This window comes from Chlorocebus sabaeus, chromosome 11 (genome assembly GCF_047675955.1).
Source record: "Chlorocebus sabaeus isolate Y175 chromosome 11, mChlSab1.0.hap1, whole genome shotgun sequence".
Lineage (NCBI taxonomy): Eukaryota > Metazoa > Chordata > Mammalia > Primates > Cercopithecidae > Chlorocebus > Chlorocebus sabaeus.
Genome location: NC_132914.1, coordinates 11,737,490 through 11,753,146, shown reverse-complemented (window position 1 = coordinate 11,753,146; position 15,657 = coordinate 11,737,490). Strand labels below are relative to the sequence as shown.

At 36.8% G+C, this 15,657-nt stretch overlaps 1 protein-coding gene and 1 pseudogene across 1 annotated transcript; both read left to right on the top strand.

Moving 5' to 3' along the window:
- Positions 1-3,510: 3,510 nt before the first annotated feature.
- Positions 3,511-4,525, top strand: LOC103218607 (taste receptor type 2 member 50). Its single transcript, XM_037990131.2, has one exon. The coding sequence runs from the start codon at positions 3,579-3,581 to the stop codon at positions 4,476-4,478; it is 900 nt and encodes a 299-aa protein (XP_037846059.2). The 5' UTR covers positions 3,511-3,578; the 3' UTR covers positions 4,479-4,525.
- Positions 4,526-6,530: 2,005 nt separating this feature from the next.
- Positions 6,531-13,322, top strand: LOC103218606 (uncharacterized; annotated as a pseudogene).
- Positions 13,323-15,657: the final 2,335 nt, after the last annotated feature.

The window sequence follows — 15,657 nt, the reverse complement described above, 5'->3', positions numbered from 1 at the left end:
AACACTAAACACTACCACTCATCAAACATCACTGAATCATTGAGGCCTCCTTGATTTGATTTTTGTATATGATGATAAATAAGCATCTAGTTTCATTTTTCTGCATGTGGATATCCAATTTTCCCAGCACGGTTTAGTGAAGAGACTGTCCTTTCCCCAGTGTATGCTCTTGGCACCTTTGTCAAAAATGAGTTCTCTATAGGTGTGGATTTGTTTCCGCATTCTCTATTCTGTTTCACTGCTCTATGTGTCTGTTTTTATGCCAGTACCATGCTGTTTTAGTTACTATAGCTCTGTAGTATTCTTTGAAGTCAGGTAATGTGATTCCTTCAGTTTTATTCTTTTTGCTCAGGATAACTTTGGTTATTCTGAGACATTCATATATTTTTAGAAGCCATTAAACCTCAGATGAGATAACTAAAACCAATTAAGATACAAATGCCACAGGATATCAAAGACCAATCGAAAATCAGAAAACTAGGTAGAAGAAAAAGATTATGTAAAAAGAAACAACAGTCTAAATGACAATCTTATTTTCAACAGACAAAATTGAAGCCAGAATTCAATGTAATCATGTCTTCAGTGTGTTTCAAAACCATAGCAGACTTTAATAAATAGAAATTCAAGAGAATATTTTTTAGATAAAAGGAAAATTATTAAAAATATAAAGCTGAACATGCATGAAAGAATAATAAATAATGCAAGTGGTAAATATGTGTATAAGTCTAAATAAATTTTGAGTTTATAAAATAAGGGCATCTCTTTGGGTTCAGTTTTAGATTAATAAGATGTATAGAAATAGCTATATATAGTCTGTAAGTAAAGGTATAAAAAAGAAAATGTAGTTAATTTAAATTTGGAATTTTCTATGACTGTGAAGAGAATTTGAAAGCCATATTTGATGACCCTGTAATTCTCTTTCTATGTGTATATCCAAAGGAAATGAATCAAATGATATATTAAAGAATGGTCATACTAGAATTATTCATAACTGTTCAAAAAAGAAACCCCCAAATATGTATCAACTAAAGATGAATGAATCATTACAACACATTCGTACAATGGAATATTACAGAGAAGTGAAAAGAAATGAATCACATGAAGATGCAACTATGTGACTAAATTTCAGAAACATAAAGATGAGTCCAAGAAGTCATGAGTAGGAACATGCAGGACTACACCTATATATGGTTTACAGCAGGCAAAACCCTTTCATAGAGTTTAGGATTGCATACCTAGTTGTTAATGTATAAAGAAAATCAAGGCTGGGCATGGTGGCTCACACCTGTAATCCTAGCACTTTGGGAGGCTGAGGCAGGTGGATCACCTGAGGTCAGGAGTTCAAGAGCAGCCCGGCCAACATGGCAAAACCCTGTCTCTACTAAAAATACAAAAAGTTATCTGGGTGTGGTGTCATGCACCTGTAGTCCTAGCTATTCAGGAGGCTGAGGGAGGAGAATCACTTGAACCTGGGAGGTGGAGGTTACAGTGAGCCGAGATCATGCCACTGCACTCCAGCCTAGGTGACAGAGTGAGACTCCATTTCAAAAAAAAAAAAGAAAATCAAGGAAATAATCATCCTAAATTATGGCTATTGCTATTGCTTTCCTCAGGGTATGTGAAGAAAGGTGTAGGGACTTGGAGAGTGGCACAGAGGTGGACCTAAGCTATTTGCAATGTGACATGTTTTGCCCTGCATGATGGTTGCAGGAGTATTTATGATACATTGCTGTGTTTACCATTTTTGTTTTCACCCATTCTAAGTGTGCATTATAATTGTATTTAAAAATTATTAACTGGAGAAATGTTCCATAAAGAATATTAATTATTCCGCTCATTATATACCTTGCAAAAAATTCACCATTTATATACATTTTTATACAACTCTTGGAGAGCTGAAGTAGAAACTTTTAGCTGCAACCTGTGGAAATTTGAGATGATGCTACCTGCAGCACACAAATCTTTCCAAACATTTTTTATTACCTTTAGTAATCTACCTCACATGCCAAAACTTTGCCACTCCCCATCTATTTTTCTTTTGGTTCCTGAATTCCTGACAAAACATGGGTGAATATATTTCCCCACACTCTTGGTGTAGGATAGTACCTACACCAAGTACCTATATCAGTTATACACTGTAGTATCTATATCAGTTAGGTTTTTCTGCTAGAGAAACTCCTCCAAAACTACGTTAGATCTTTTTATCTCATATATCTTTGGATTCAAAGATAAGCTGGGTTTGGTGGATAGCTCTGGTGACCTGAGATGGGCCAAGTTCTGCATCTTGGAGCCAGTTAGAGTTTGGCCAATTTAGGCTGGATCAGGCAGAGGTAAAATGACTCCACTAGTTTTCATTCTCATTCTGGGAACAGTGTACTAGCCAGGTGATAATCTCATGATCAATGGAAGAGAGCAAGAAACTCCGAAGCGGAAGCCATCTCAAACCTCCGTGTGAAGTCTACCAATTTTCTCTTCATCAAATAAAGTTGTATGAGTGAGCTCTGAGTCCAGGGGACAGGTAATCACCCTGCTTATAGTGGGAGGATACTGCAAAATTATGCATCAAAGGGTGTGGTACTCAGGAATATTTACAAAATTGTTGAACATTTTCATTAAATAATAAATACTTAAACAGTAAACATTAAAAAGACTTGAGAGTAAGTGTACCAAATGCTTAAGCATGAGAGATATGTTTGATGTTTGATACTTTTTTTTTTTTTCCTCAGTGGGAAAATAAGACTAATTTCACGTGGATGGCCTCCAGGAAACTTACTTCCCATTTTGGAAAGTATAAGAAAATAATTCCTTCCATCCCTTAGGAGTGTGACAGTCTCTCTCTCTCTCTGTCTCTGTGTGTGTGTGTGTTTCTGTGTGTGTGTGTGTGTGTGTGTGTATTTATTTACGAGCATGGTAACAATAAATTCGTACAAAAGTATTGGTTAGCAGCAACCAGATTTTAAGGTGTATTGGTCTTCTTCTGTCTCCCAAGAAAATCTTGGATGATTTTGATTTAAAAGTTTGGACTCATTCTGTTTAAATATAGCACAAATAGTAAATCCATTATGGTGGTGATCCTAGTTATGACTAAGTTCTCTTAAAGAACTTAGACATTTACTGTATGAACTATTGACTCGTGGGTAAAATTTCCCTATCTAACAACTGACATTGTTGAACACAAATTATGTATAGGTTAAACAAGGAAAATATTGCAAAACATTGAAAGAGAATATGTCTTTATTTGCATGCTGGTAAATGAAAATGTAGGTTTCACTTCCACTTCATTACGAATAATTCAAGCCCATCACATGAACGGACATTGAATGAATGAGTTAATTTGAGCTGTTTTGAAAATAAGAATGTTTTCCATAAAGATGACATCAAACTCATCCATTAGCATAGGCTGGTACTTTCTTGTTTGACACTGGTCACAGTATTTAAAAGTAAAAAGAATGTTACTGCACATTCAGAAATCAGGTGCACATAAAATTTAACATCAGGGTATTGAAGAAATCACAGCCAGTGATATTAGGCTTGCTTTTTCTTTCTTTCTTTCTTTTTTTTTTTTTTTTTGTTCAGATATGATACCTTTTCTACACATTTTTTTTTCAGTTCTAATATTGGTTTTATTTGTTCTTGGAAATTTTGCCAATGGCTTCATAGCACTGGTAAATTTCATTGACTGGGTGAAAAGAAAAAAGATCTCCTTGGCTGACCAAATTCTCACTGCTCTGGCAGTCTCCAGAGTTGCTTTGCTCTGGGCGTTATTATTAAATTGGTATTTAACTGAGTCGAATCCAGGTTTTTATAGTGTAGAGTTAAGAATTACTTCTTATAATGCCTGGGTTGTAACCAACCATTTCAGCATGTGGCTTGCTGCTAGCCTCAGCATATTTTATCTGCTCAAGATTGCCAATTTCTCCAACCTTAGTTTTCTTAATTTAAAGAGGAGAATTAGGAGTATCATTCTGGTAATACTGTTGGGGTCTTTGTTATTTTTGGTTTGTCATCTTCTTGCGGTAAACATGGATGAGAATATGTGGACAGAAGAAGATGAAGGAAACATGACCGGGAAGATGAAATTGAGGAATGCAGCACACCTTTCATATATGACTGTAACTACCCTGTGGAGCTTCATACCCTTTACGCTGTCCCTGATATCTTTTCTGATGCTAATCTTTTCTCTGTGTAAACATCTCAAGAAGATGCAGCTCCATGGTGAAGGATCTCGAGATCCCAGCACCACGGTCCACATAAAAGCTTTGCAAACTCTGATCTCCTTCCTCTTGCTATGTGCCATTTTCTTTCTATTCCTAATCATTTCCATTTGGAGTCCTAGGAGGCTGCAGAATGAACCAGTTTTCATGGTTTGCAGGACTGTTGGAAACATATATCTTTCTTTCGACTCATTCGTCCTAATTTGGAGAACCAAGAAGCTAAAACACATCTTTCTTTTGATTTTGTGTCAGATTAGGTGCTGAGTAAAATACCCGAAACTCTCAACTCTCTAGATTCACAAGTGGGACATCGTGTGTGTCTTCTAGGAGAAAACAAACTGATAGTGTCTGGAACATTTTATACTTTCTAGTGTTTTCTCTGTAGTATATGTTTTTGAGTAATTTCTGAAAGTATGCCTAGAAAAGTCTTTTACCTAAAGTTAGTCTAAAAATGTATCTATATGTGTGTGTGTGTATGTGTATATGAAAGACTTAAAAGACATTGACAATAACATAATGTTAATCATATTTTCACAAGATGTCAAATTATAGAAAATGTGATAAGAAGTTTTTCAGAATAATGAACCCATGTATATTTCACATATACATATCATATTATCATGTTTCACTTGGAAAATTTAAGATCTTTACTTATAATTGTTAAGAACTGACACCTTATCTCAAAATCATTGCTCTTTTCCACTGATTTTTACCACGCATAGGTACCACAGTGTGTTCAAACATCTAATTTTTTTGATAGTAAGGATACTCAATTCTAAATCAATAATGAAGTTTCACCTTTGGGGTAGTTTTTATTTCATCATGAATTCTAATTTTATGTTTAGTTTATAGCCAAAATAATTATTGTCAGAAAAAAGATGCATAGAATAATATTCAAGGATGACAAATACATTTAGAACACATTTTGCATATGTCTACCATAAACAGTACTGAGGAATATTAGATTTAATACAAATATGTGAACAGCTGAGAAAAAAGCCATTTCTCTAATATGGATGAAGAAAGAAACACGATTATGACCTTTTCAGTGTTGTCTTAAGTCTCAACCTGCAGTTAGAAAAGTCATTTCTGCCAGTTTTTGAGTTAAAGGAAACCTTTTTTGAAGTTGAGATCTGATGTCAAATATTTCAGGGTTTTTTTTTTTTTTCTAAACCACCTCAGAGTCCCTGAATTGCCAATTATCTCCTCTATCTTCCATACATGAAATTCTTTTTAAACTTCACATAAAATAGCTTGAATCTTCCCTACCTTAGAATAATACTCTATGTAAAAATAGTACAGAAATTATAAAAATCATTTGAATTAAACTTTTTGCAAATGTTAAGGCATCTATGAAATCTATGTATTAATGATAGAAAACATCTTAAATATATATTTTATTATAATCTAGTTCCAAATAATGCAATGAGAGAATGTGTTGACATATTCAGTAAAAGAAAGTTCTATTATAAGAAGAAAATGTATAACATAATTAAACAAGTAAATTCTATAAATTGTATTAATTCTTTGAGTTATGAAATGTTAGCAATGTTATCTAAACCTTGGGATAAATCATCCCTACATCTGATTTAGTTATTTGTTTGTTTATCATATATCTTTCCTGGTACAATGTAAGCCCCACAAAAGCAGAGATCATATAGATCTTGCTTGCTGTTGACTCCCAGGGCCTAAAAGACACCACATAGAATAGGTATTCAAGAATATTTTGATGAACAAGTAAATTGGTGAATAAAGGAGTAAACTATATGGGAGCAGTAAACCAATGAAAATGAAACTTCATCACAAAATCTAAAGTTGCCTAAATTTTTCTTTTCTGGTTTCAACTTGAGGTTACAGAATTATCTAAGAAGAAGCATTTCTCAGAGCAAAAGTATGGCTAGTATATAATTGTAGGGGAAATATCACTATATGATAGCCCTGAGGAAGCCATATTTGATGTGTGATGGGAAGATAATGTGGAACATGAAAATCAGATTGTACCTATTGTGATACATTTTAAAAAGCACATAAATATAAAATATTTTGGTATATTTGCATATAATTTTTCAGTTGTGAATGATATATTTGTATTGTGATATTTCCAGCTGGTTAGTATATAAATGAAAATGGCATCTCTTTAAAAAAACTGAGTTAGTTACCAACTACCTTACTAAAATGTAACTTTTATATAATATTTTTAAATCCTTTCCAAATGAACATTTAAAATGCCATATTACAAACCCACAGAAAAATGCATAACTAGTAATTTTAACACTAAATGGATATCTTAGCCTTGGGTGTCTAGAACTAGAGCCAATGTCTGATGTTAAAGTGATAACATTTATTTGGAAGGTAAGTCCAGAGCAGCAATGGCCAGGACATGTGGAAACTGAGGCAAGAGCAGATGTGAAACCACGTGTTGTGATGTATGATATGACTCTGCTGATGACCACTTCACAATGAGGTGAGAGAGACAGCATGGTGGTCATCGGATGTGTGTGCTTGACTCCCAGTACTTTTCCAGAAGGGCTACAAGGGGAAACCACAGCTGGCATTAGTCATAAAAGGGAAAGAAAAGGGAAAATGTATCTGCTCAGCTGTCTTCTGTCTCCTATTGCCCATTGGCCAGTTTCCCTGAGGCAGAACTACCATCTCTACTGTTCTGCCTTCCACCACCCAGTCCCTTGGTGGTAGTTATGAAAGTCAAACCTCATGCCTACAGTGTGGTGTTCCATTCAAGTCCCAAATGGAAGGATGATCTGGATCAAGCAAGGTGCTGACCAAGAGAAGAGAAGACAGTCAAGATAATCTGAGGAAGGACATGCTTGAGGGCAATACCGTCCACTCCTTGTTCCACTCAGATTTGCTCATGTTCTCCAAACCAGGCTGGCTTTATGGGCATATGACTTCACAGTTGCACAAGGTCTTGTGTTTAGAAACACTTATGCTTAGAGGGGCTTTATGCTTAGATTAATCTTCTGCACTTGCTGTTTTGTTTTTCAGACAGAAGGTATTCCTCTGCTGGGGAAGGAATAGTCTTGCACTAATTCCCTAGGAGTTTGCTCTCCCCTCTGCTATGGACCTGTGAGAGGCATGCACAGAGTCCTATAATGCCCACTATGCATGCCTGTAGCAGCTTTGAATTCTGTTACTTCATCTGGCACAATGCGCAAGCAACTTGGGCCAGACTCTATATCTGCTATAGAGCCCGTTTTGGTTCTCAGTTCGACATGAGGCAAGTAGTCTTTGCAAACTCATTTAATGAGTCAGAGAAATGTCCTCAAATGTGGTATATGTTGAATTCAAAACCCCAATAGGCCCCCATAAAATTATGTTTCCCTTTTAGTGATAGGAAATATGTATATGGCAACATGCCATTTACTTTAAAAAGGAAGTTTTGACAAAAGGACCAGAAACATTGGACCCCTATAAACTTCATCTATGTTATAGGTCTTTGAATCTGCTGAACTTTATGTCTCTTCTTCCAGTATTTTACTTCTGTTCAATGTTACAGTATTTTACTTATACTTAAGGAACTTGCCACTTCTTGCTTATGAGTACCAATTTATGTAACATTATTAATATATTGAATTAACATGATATTTTTCAAAATGTCGATTAAACTGAAAGCAGAAGTGACATAGCCCTGACATAAAACAGTGAAGGAGTGTTCTTGTTTTTACCACGCCAAAGCAAATTGTTTTGATTTCCCCCCACAATGGGTGTAGATCAAAAAGTATTCGTTAAATCAAAAGCCACTTACAAAGTGCTGGAAACCACATTCTGCTCAGTGAGGATACCACATCCTAGAGCGAATGTGCAAATGTGACTTAAGTTTATGCTAATGTGCATTCTTCCTATAACCCATCTGGTTCTGACAGAGTCCAGTTAGGTTAACTGAATAAAGATATAAAATGGACCACCACCCCCTAGAACTTTTGAGTTTTTTTCTGTGGCAGTAAGCAATTTTGTTTCCTGGAGAATGGAGTTATTATGTTTTATTCATTTTATTGCCAGGAAAGTAGAGGTTCAGAAGCCTCCCCTTGGTCATGCTTACAATAATGTCCCTTGGTATACAGGTCAGGAAGCAATGTGAGAGTCCTGCCAGCTGTTGAACCTGTCAATTTCAATTACACTTTTGGGAAGGGGTAACTACGATAAATCCATTAGATCGGCTTTGGGTTGGATGTGGGCCAAAGCTCTATGTATCATCTGATCTTCAAAAACTCATACTCTAGTCCTATTGAGGCGGCTCATACCTGTAATCCCAATAACTTAGGAGGCCAAAGCGGGAGGATCACTTTAGGATGAGAGTTTCAGATCAGCTTAGGCAACATAGTAAGAATCTGTCTGTAAAAAGAAAAAAAAAAATAGCTGTTTGTGGTAGTGTGTACCTGTAGTTACAGCTACCCAGAAGACTCAAGCAGGAGGATTGCTTTAGCCCAGGAATTTGAACTTGCAGTGAGCTATGATCGTGTCATTGCACTCCAGCCTGAGCAATCAAGTAAGATATTGTCTCTAAAAAGAGACAAACAAAAACAACAAAACAAAAACCCCAAAAGGGCCAGGCACGGGGGCTCATGCCTGTAATCCCAGTACTTTGGGTGGCCAAGTGGTTGGATCACTTGAGGTCAGGAGTTCGAGATCAGTCTGGCCAACATGGTGAAACCCTGCCTCTACTAAAAATTAGCCAGGTGTGGTGGTGTTGCACCTGTAATCCAAGCCACTTGGGAGGCTGAAGCATGAGAATCACTTGAACCCGGGAGGCGGAGGTTGCAGTGAGTTGAGATCATGCCACTGAACTCCAGCATGGGTAACAGAGCGAGACTCCATCTCAAAACAAAACAAAAGAAAACAAAAAGCCCAAAAGTAAAAACTTTTCACTTTATCCCATGAACCACTGTGTCTTTTGAGGTACCCAGATGTTAGTGTTAGTTCAGGCTCCAAACTTAAAAGTCTCAGATAATATGGAGGTGTGTTCTTTTCTCTGAGGACTGTTATCTGAGGAATAGCTACAGGTCCTTGAGAAAGCAACATAAGACACACCCTGAGTATTCTTGCAGTGAATTTTCAATGTCCTTCATCAAGAGGACTTAAGATTCCCTTTAATCATTGAACTGTGCTTCTCTGAATTGGCTCAGTCCTGAGAACTGGCTGAGGGTTTTTGATTTTCAGTGTCAAAGACTGACCTCAGGAATCAGCTTTTTCAACTCTTTACCCCCTTGGTTTATAATTATTTAGGAAAATGTGAAACCTCTTCAACTATTGGCCTGTCAACCCATTTCAATAAGGCTGTTGTCACCACTTCATTGAATCTGACATTTGGAAGATCACTGGTGAGTCTGTGTTGCCAGTGGTTAGTCTTCGTGTTGCATGCTCTATGAGCAGTACTGAACATAGTTTATTTGCATTTCAGGATGCTGCCCTCTCCTGATTTTATCCTTGTTCACTGGGCGCCACTTCTCAGTCTCCCTTGCTAGTTCTTTCTCTTGTCTCTGAATTGAAAATATCACACTGCCCAAGGTCTCAATTCTTCAGTCTTTAATCAATCAGGCTTATTTTGTTGGTGATCTCATGCAGTCTCCTTACTGATAATGGAGCCAAATAGTTCAATAGAGAGGAATAAGGCTGGTTATTCATAAGTATTCATAAATATTATTTATTTATGTTCATCTATTTACATATATCTAATTATGTAAACCTTTTTTCTTCAAATGTCAGTTGCATTTAAAAGTAACAGGACCAAAAATCTAGGGAGAAAGTGGGAGGATTGATAATATTTTCACTTGAGTTTCTGCCTATTCAGAGTGATAGTGACTCAGTACTCAGTATCTAGTTTAGTTTTATTTAAAATAACAATGTAAAAATTGATAGATTGATAGGCAGGGGATTATCATTATAGACATAATGATCTAAGTAAAGAAATATATAGATAGAATTATGATTGATTAACCCATTTTTGATTTCTTGCATTTGGTACAGTTAGTGTCTCCAATATCGCAGTAATCATAATTCTTAACTTTTTGCTCTATGATCAATTAATTATGAGTTAATTTTTGTGTGTGGTATAAAATAAGGGTCTAAATTTATGTTTTTCCTTTCTCTTTTGGCTCTTACTTTTTAGGTAAGTTCATCTGGTCATGGCCTTACTTTCTGTGTGCTGATGATGTCAACATTTAATCCTTCAGCTCAGAACTCAACTCTGAAATATTCAACTCATATTTGAATATATAATAAGTAGATTATTGTTCATGGATAGAGAAGAATGCAGTGCATTTTCCCAAGTAGATGTCAGCCTGGTTTTAAAGTGCATGTGATTTCTTTTTCTAGTCTACAGTGCCTATTCTCTCATTCATCAACTTTCCATGTAAATGCTGGGTCATTAAGACTTTTTTTCCCCTTGGTCTGCTTGCTCACCTCTCTGCTAACACTGTGCTGTCCTGAATATTTTTATTTAAAAATCTTAGAAGTATGTTAGACAAGTCATCACTCTTTTTATAGATGACTAAAAATCATTAGACATTTGTCATTTTTACTACGTATGAAAAAGTAGTTTTTCTTGCCTAAAACAACCTGATTTGGGAATTTATGTGCTGTCACAGGATTAGCATCTGGAAGTGGTGATATTAATGTCATTTTAAAAAAATGTGTCATATTTCCTCTTATTCCTTTCTGCCTTGACATTGTGCAATAGAGATTTTAAAAATTGTTGTATTCATATTGTTAAATATCAATTATTGGTTTTATTTACTACTCAATTAAATTTAATAAGCCTACTCTCTCTTGGTGTAATCACATGGAATGGGCTCAACTCCCCAGTTAACAAGTGACAGCACATGTAAAATATTGTCTACCGGGTAAACTCATTGAACACTTACTGTTCAGACTGTGTTTTGGTGTCTGGTTCCCTAAGCACCACTGCAGTGACACAAAATAATAGACCTTCAGCAGAAAAAGTTTTGGTAAATATATTGCATAAGCCATTTAGATGCAGTGAGTCATTCTTATTACTTGGGTTGGTGGAATTCCTTTCAAAATGTAAGTTACTAATACAAACAAAGATTGAACTTTGTGAGCAGGCATTTTTAAGAATAAGTCGTCTCAGGAGGTTTGCTGTTGCCTTTTTGAATAGTTCAATTCTAGCATGAGTACTGCTGTGTGGGAGGGAGTGTGTGTGAACAGAGTAAGAGTTGTGACAATCAAGTCATAGAATAAATGCTTGGAAATTTTAGAATCATGTAAACAGCTTATGGATTGAGTATAGATTCCCAGTGCTGTCAGTCTCACCCATCCTTCTATCCACATGTGTGGATAGGATTCCGTGGCTTTTGAGGATGTGGCTGTGAACTTTATCCAGGAGGAATGGGCTTTGCTAGATTTTTCTCAGAAGAATCTCTACAGAGAAGTGATGCAGGAAACCTGCAGGAACCTGGCTTCTGTAGGTAAGAATGACAACACATTTCACTTAATTACAGAAGTATTTCCCTATCATCAGTGCTATTTGTGATTTGGAATGTGGCAAGGGAATGATTTGGTGAATAAATCAGGCATCGGCACTGTGTACAATGAACGTGAAATCTAGTAACGTTTCTATAGTTTGTAATAATTCATGATTATTTTGTGGGTCTGCATTTTAGGAAACAAATGGAAAGACCAAAATATTGAAGATCACTTTGAAAAACCTGGGAAAGATATAAGATAATTTGCACTGAGAAGAGGAAATAAAGTCCTCTGAAGGAATCTTAGCATGTCATGAACTTAAAAGCAAGCAATCAAAACAAATAAGAGTCACTTGAAATTTGTTTCTTTTTAGAAAAATTTCACCCAAAATGTAACGTAGCAGTCAGTGTTTGGAAAACAGTTTACTTGAAAATAGTACTACAAAATTGTGTATGTGAATCTTACTATGTTGGTCATAGCCATGCAGGTGGTAGTTGTGTTTTCAGTAGTAACCCATTTAATTTCAAATAATTCTGTCATGGCAAAAAAAAAAAAAAAAAAAAAAAAAAAAAAAAATGCATTTTCCCTGGTATTGGTAGCAGTGTAAGTCCAAGACCTATTAATAAGTAGAAAGTTATTAAACCAAGCAATAACAATGTGCTTATCATTTTTTTTACAGAAATAATATGGTACAGAGACTGTGTGAAAGCAAAGAAGGTAATCAGTATGATGGACAAGTTGTCAGCCAAATTCCAAATCTTGATCTGAATGAGAACATTTCTACTAGATGAAAACGATGTGAATGCAGTATTTGTGGAAAAGTCTTTGTACGTCATTCCCTCCTTAATAGGCACATCCTAGCTCACTCAGGATACAAACCATATGGAGAGAAGCAATATAAATGTGAACAGTGTGGGAAATTCTTCGTTTCTGTTCCAGATGTTAGAAGACACATGATAATGTACAGTGGAAATCCAGCTTATAAATGTACGATATGTGGGAAAGCTTTTTATTTTCTCAATTCAGTTGAAAGACATCAGAGAACTCACACAGGAGAAAAACCCTATAAATGGAAACAATGTGGTAAAGCGTTCACTGTTTCCGGTTCTTGTCTAATACATGAACAAACTCACACTGGAGAGAAACCCTACGAATGTAAGGAATGTGGGAAAACATTCAGATTTTTCTTGTTCTTTTAAGATGCATGAAAGGACTCACACTGGAGAAACACCCTATAAATGTACCAAATGTGATAAAGCCTTCAGCTGTTCCACTTCCCTTCATGACCATGGAAGCATTCATACTGGAGAGAGACCCTAGGAATGTAAACGATGTGGCAAAGCCTTTAGTCGACTGAGTTCCCTTTGTAACCACAGAAGTACTCATACTGGAGAGAAAGCCTATGAATGTAAACAATGTGACCAAGCCTTCAGTCACCTCAGTTCCCTTCACCTCCAGGAAAGAATTCATACTGGAGAAAAACCCTATGAATGTAAGACGTGCGGTAAAGCCTACACTCGTACCAGTCACCTTACTTGCCATGAAAGGAGTCATGATATAGAGGCTGGGTGTAGTGACTCAGCCTATAATTCCAGCACTTTGGGAAGCCAAGGTGTGTGTATTGCTTGAGCCCAGGAGTTCATAACCAGCCTGGATTAAAACAATGTGAAATAACCTGGGCAACATGGTGAAACCATGTCTCTACAAAAAATAAAATAATGCCAGGCACGGTGGCTCACGCCAGGTACTGAGGGGGCTGAGGCAAAAGAATGGCCTGAACCCAGGAGGGGGAGCTTGCAGTGAGCCGAGATTGCACCACTGCACTCCAGCCTGGGCGACAGAGCCAGACTCCATCTCAAAAAAAAAAAAAAAAGAAAGACAGAAAGAAAATAATTAGCTGGGCATGGTGGCACATCTCAGTTGTCTTAGTTCTTTTTCAAGGACATAAAAAGCCATGGGGGGTTGGGGGGAAACCCTGTGCATGCGGATCACGAGGTCAGGAGATCGAGACCATCCTGGCCAACATGGTGAAACCTCGTCTCTACTAAAAATACAAAAATAGCTAGGTGTGGTAGCATATGCTTGCAATCCCAGCTACTCAGGAGACTGAGGCAGGAGAATCACTTGAACCCAGGAGGCGGAGGTTGCAGTGAGCTGAGATTATGCCATGGCACTCCAGCCTGGTGACAGAGTGAGACTCCATCTCATAAATAAATAAATAAATAAATAAATAAATAAAGCCCCTTGAATGTAAGAAATGTGGTAAAACATTTACTCTTTCCCATTCCCTCGTAAACATGAAAGAGCTCACACTGCAGACAAACCTTATGAATGTAGGAAATGTGGTCAAGCCTTCAGATTTTCCTGTTTTTGAAGATTTGGGAAGACTCAGAGTGGAGAAAAGCCTTTTGAATTTAAATTTGTGGTAAGGCCTTCAGTTGTGTTAGTTCCATTTGAAGACATCAGCTCATTCCTGAGAAAAACCCTATGAATGTCCCGAATGTGGGAATGTTTCATTTCTCTCATACCCACTGAAGGGCATATGAAAATGCACACTGTAGCTGGCTGGACCTTGTAAATACAAGAACGTATACAGGATTAAAACTCTAATAGTTTAGAAACTGCAAGAATATTTTCAGTTTTCAGATTTACTTGAAAAGTCATGTGAAAACTCCCACTGGAAAGAAGTTCTATAAGTGAAGCTTTTCTAATTTAGAAAGCCTGATGCAAATTAATTATCGTGCAGTGCTTGAAAAAAATGTATGAAATCTAACACAAGTTACAAGTGTATTGTTTTTATCAGTGGCTCATTCTTAAAGAGTCTTGAGTATGCATTTCACCTTGTTTTGCAGGGAAACCTTGAGGTGAGAGTTCTGTCAATGCTCTTTAAGCAGTAGTACTTGAATTTCATAGATAGTGATATTTTCTTAAGTTTGTTGGTAGAATTTTTGTCTCTTCATTTGATAATGTGCTGGATTCATGGTTGAATTTTGATGTTTTTATAATATGTAGATAAGTTTAATTTTTTATTTCTTTTTTTTTTTTTTTTTTTTTTGAGATGGAGTCTCACTCTGTTGCCCAGGCTGGAGTGCGGTGGTGTGATCTTGGCTCACTACAACCTCCACCTCCTGTGTTTAAGCTATTCTTCTGCCTCAGCCTCCTGAGTAGCTGGGACTACAGGTGCCCGCCACTACGTCCAGCTAATTCTTTGTATTTTTAGTAGAGACAGGGTTTCGTCATGTTGGTTATGCTGGTCTTGAACTCCTGACCTCATGATTTGCCCGCCTTGGCCTCCCAAAGTGCTGGGATTGCAGGCATGAGCCACCGCACTCGGCCAGGTAAGTTTCATTTGTATGTATTGTCCTGTGATTAATGGACCAGTGAATAATGATTGTGAATTGTTAGGTTTGTCTTACTAGCCTCATTTGACAAATTTTGGTTATCCCTTGTCCATTACACACATTCCACCTTTTTTTATTAAAGGAAAAACTACTCTTGATGTAAAGATGCTTATTTTTTGCTAATAATGAGTTAGTATTAATTCCTAAGTACATAAACTTTACCATAAAGTATCACCTCGTGAGTTCTTTGCATCTGTTGCCCGTTATTCTTTATTATTTGTGTCTGTTATTTGGATCGTTCACTTTGAATGAAGGAGAGAGAATTGTAATAGGACAATATGTTGCAACCAATCTGAGGGAAGAAACATTCAGTCTCTCAGTCACATATGATAGTGTTGGACTTTTCATCGATGCCTTTGGTATTGTAGTAGATAGTATTATACCATTATGGTATTATAATTTATATATTGTGTTTTATAGTATTACAGTCTTACCAGTCAGTGTCACGTGATTCAGTTCCCTACCAGCCAACAAACAAGCCAATCACATCCTCCTGTAGGAACAAAGGAGCATGCTCGGTCAGGTGCGGTGGCTCACACCTATAATCCCAGCACTTTGGGGGGCTGAGGCAGGTGGATCAGGAGGTCAGGAGTTTGAGACTA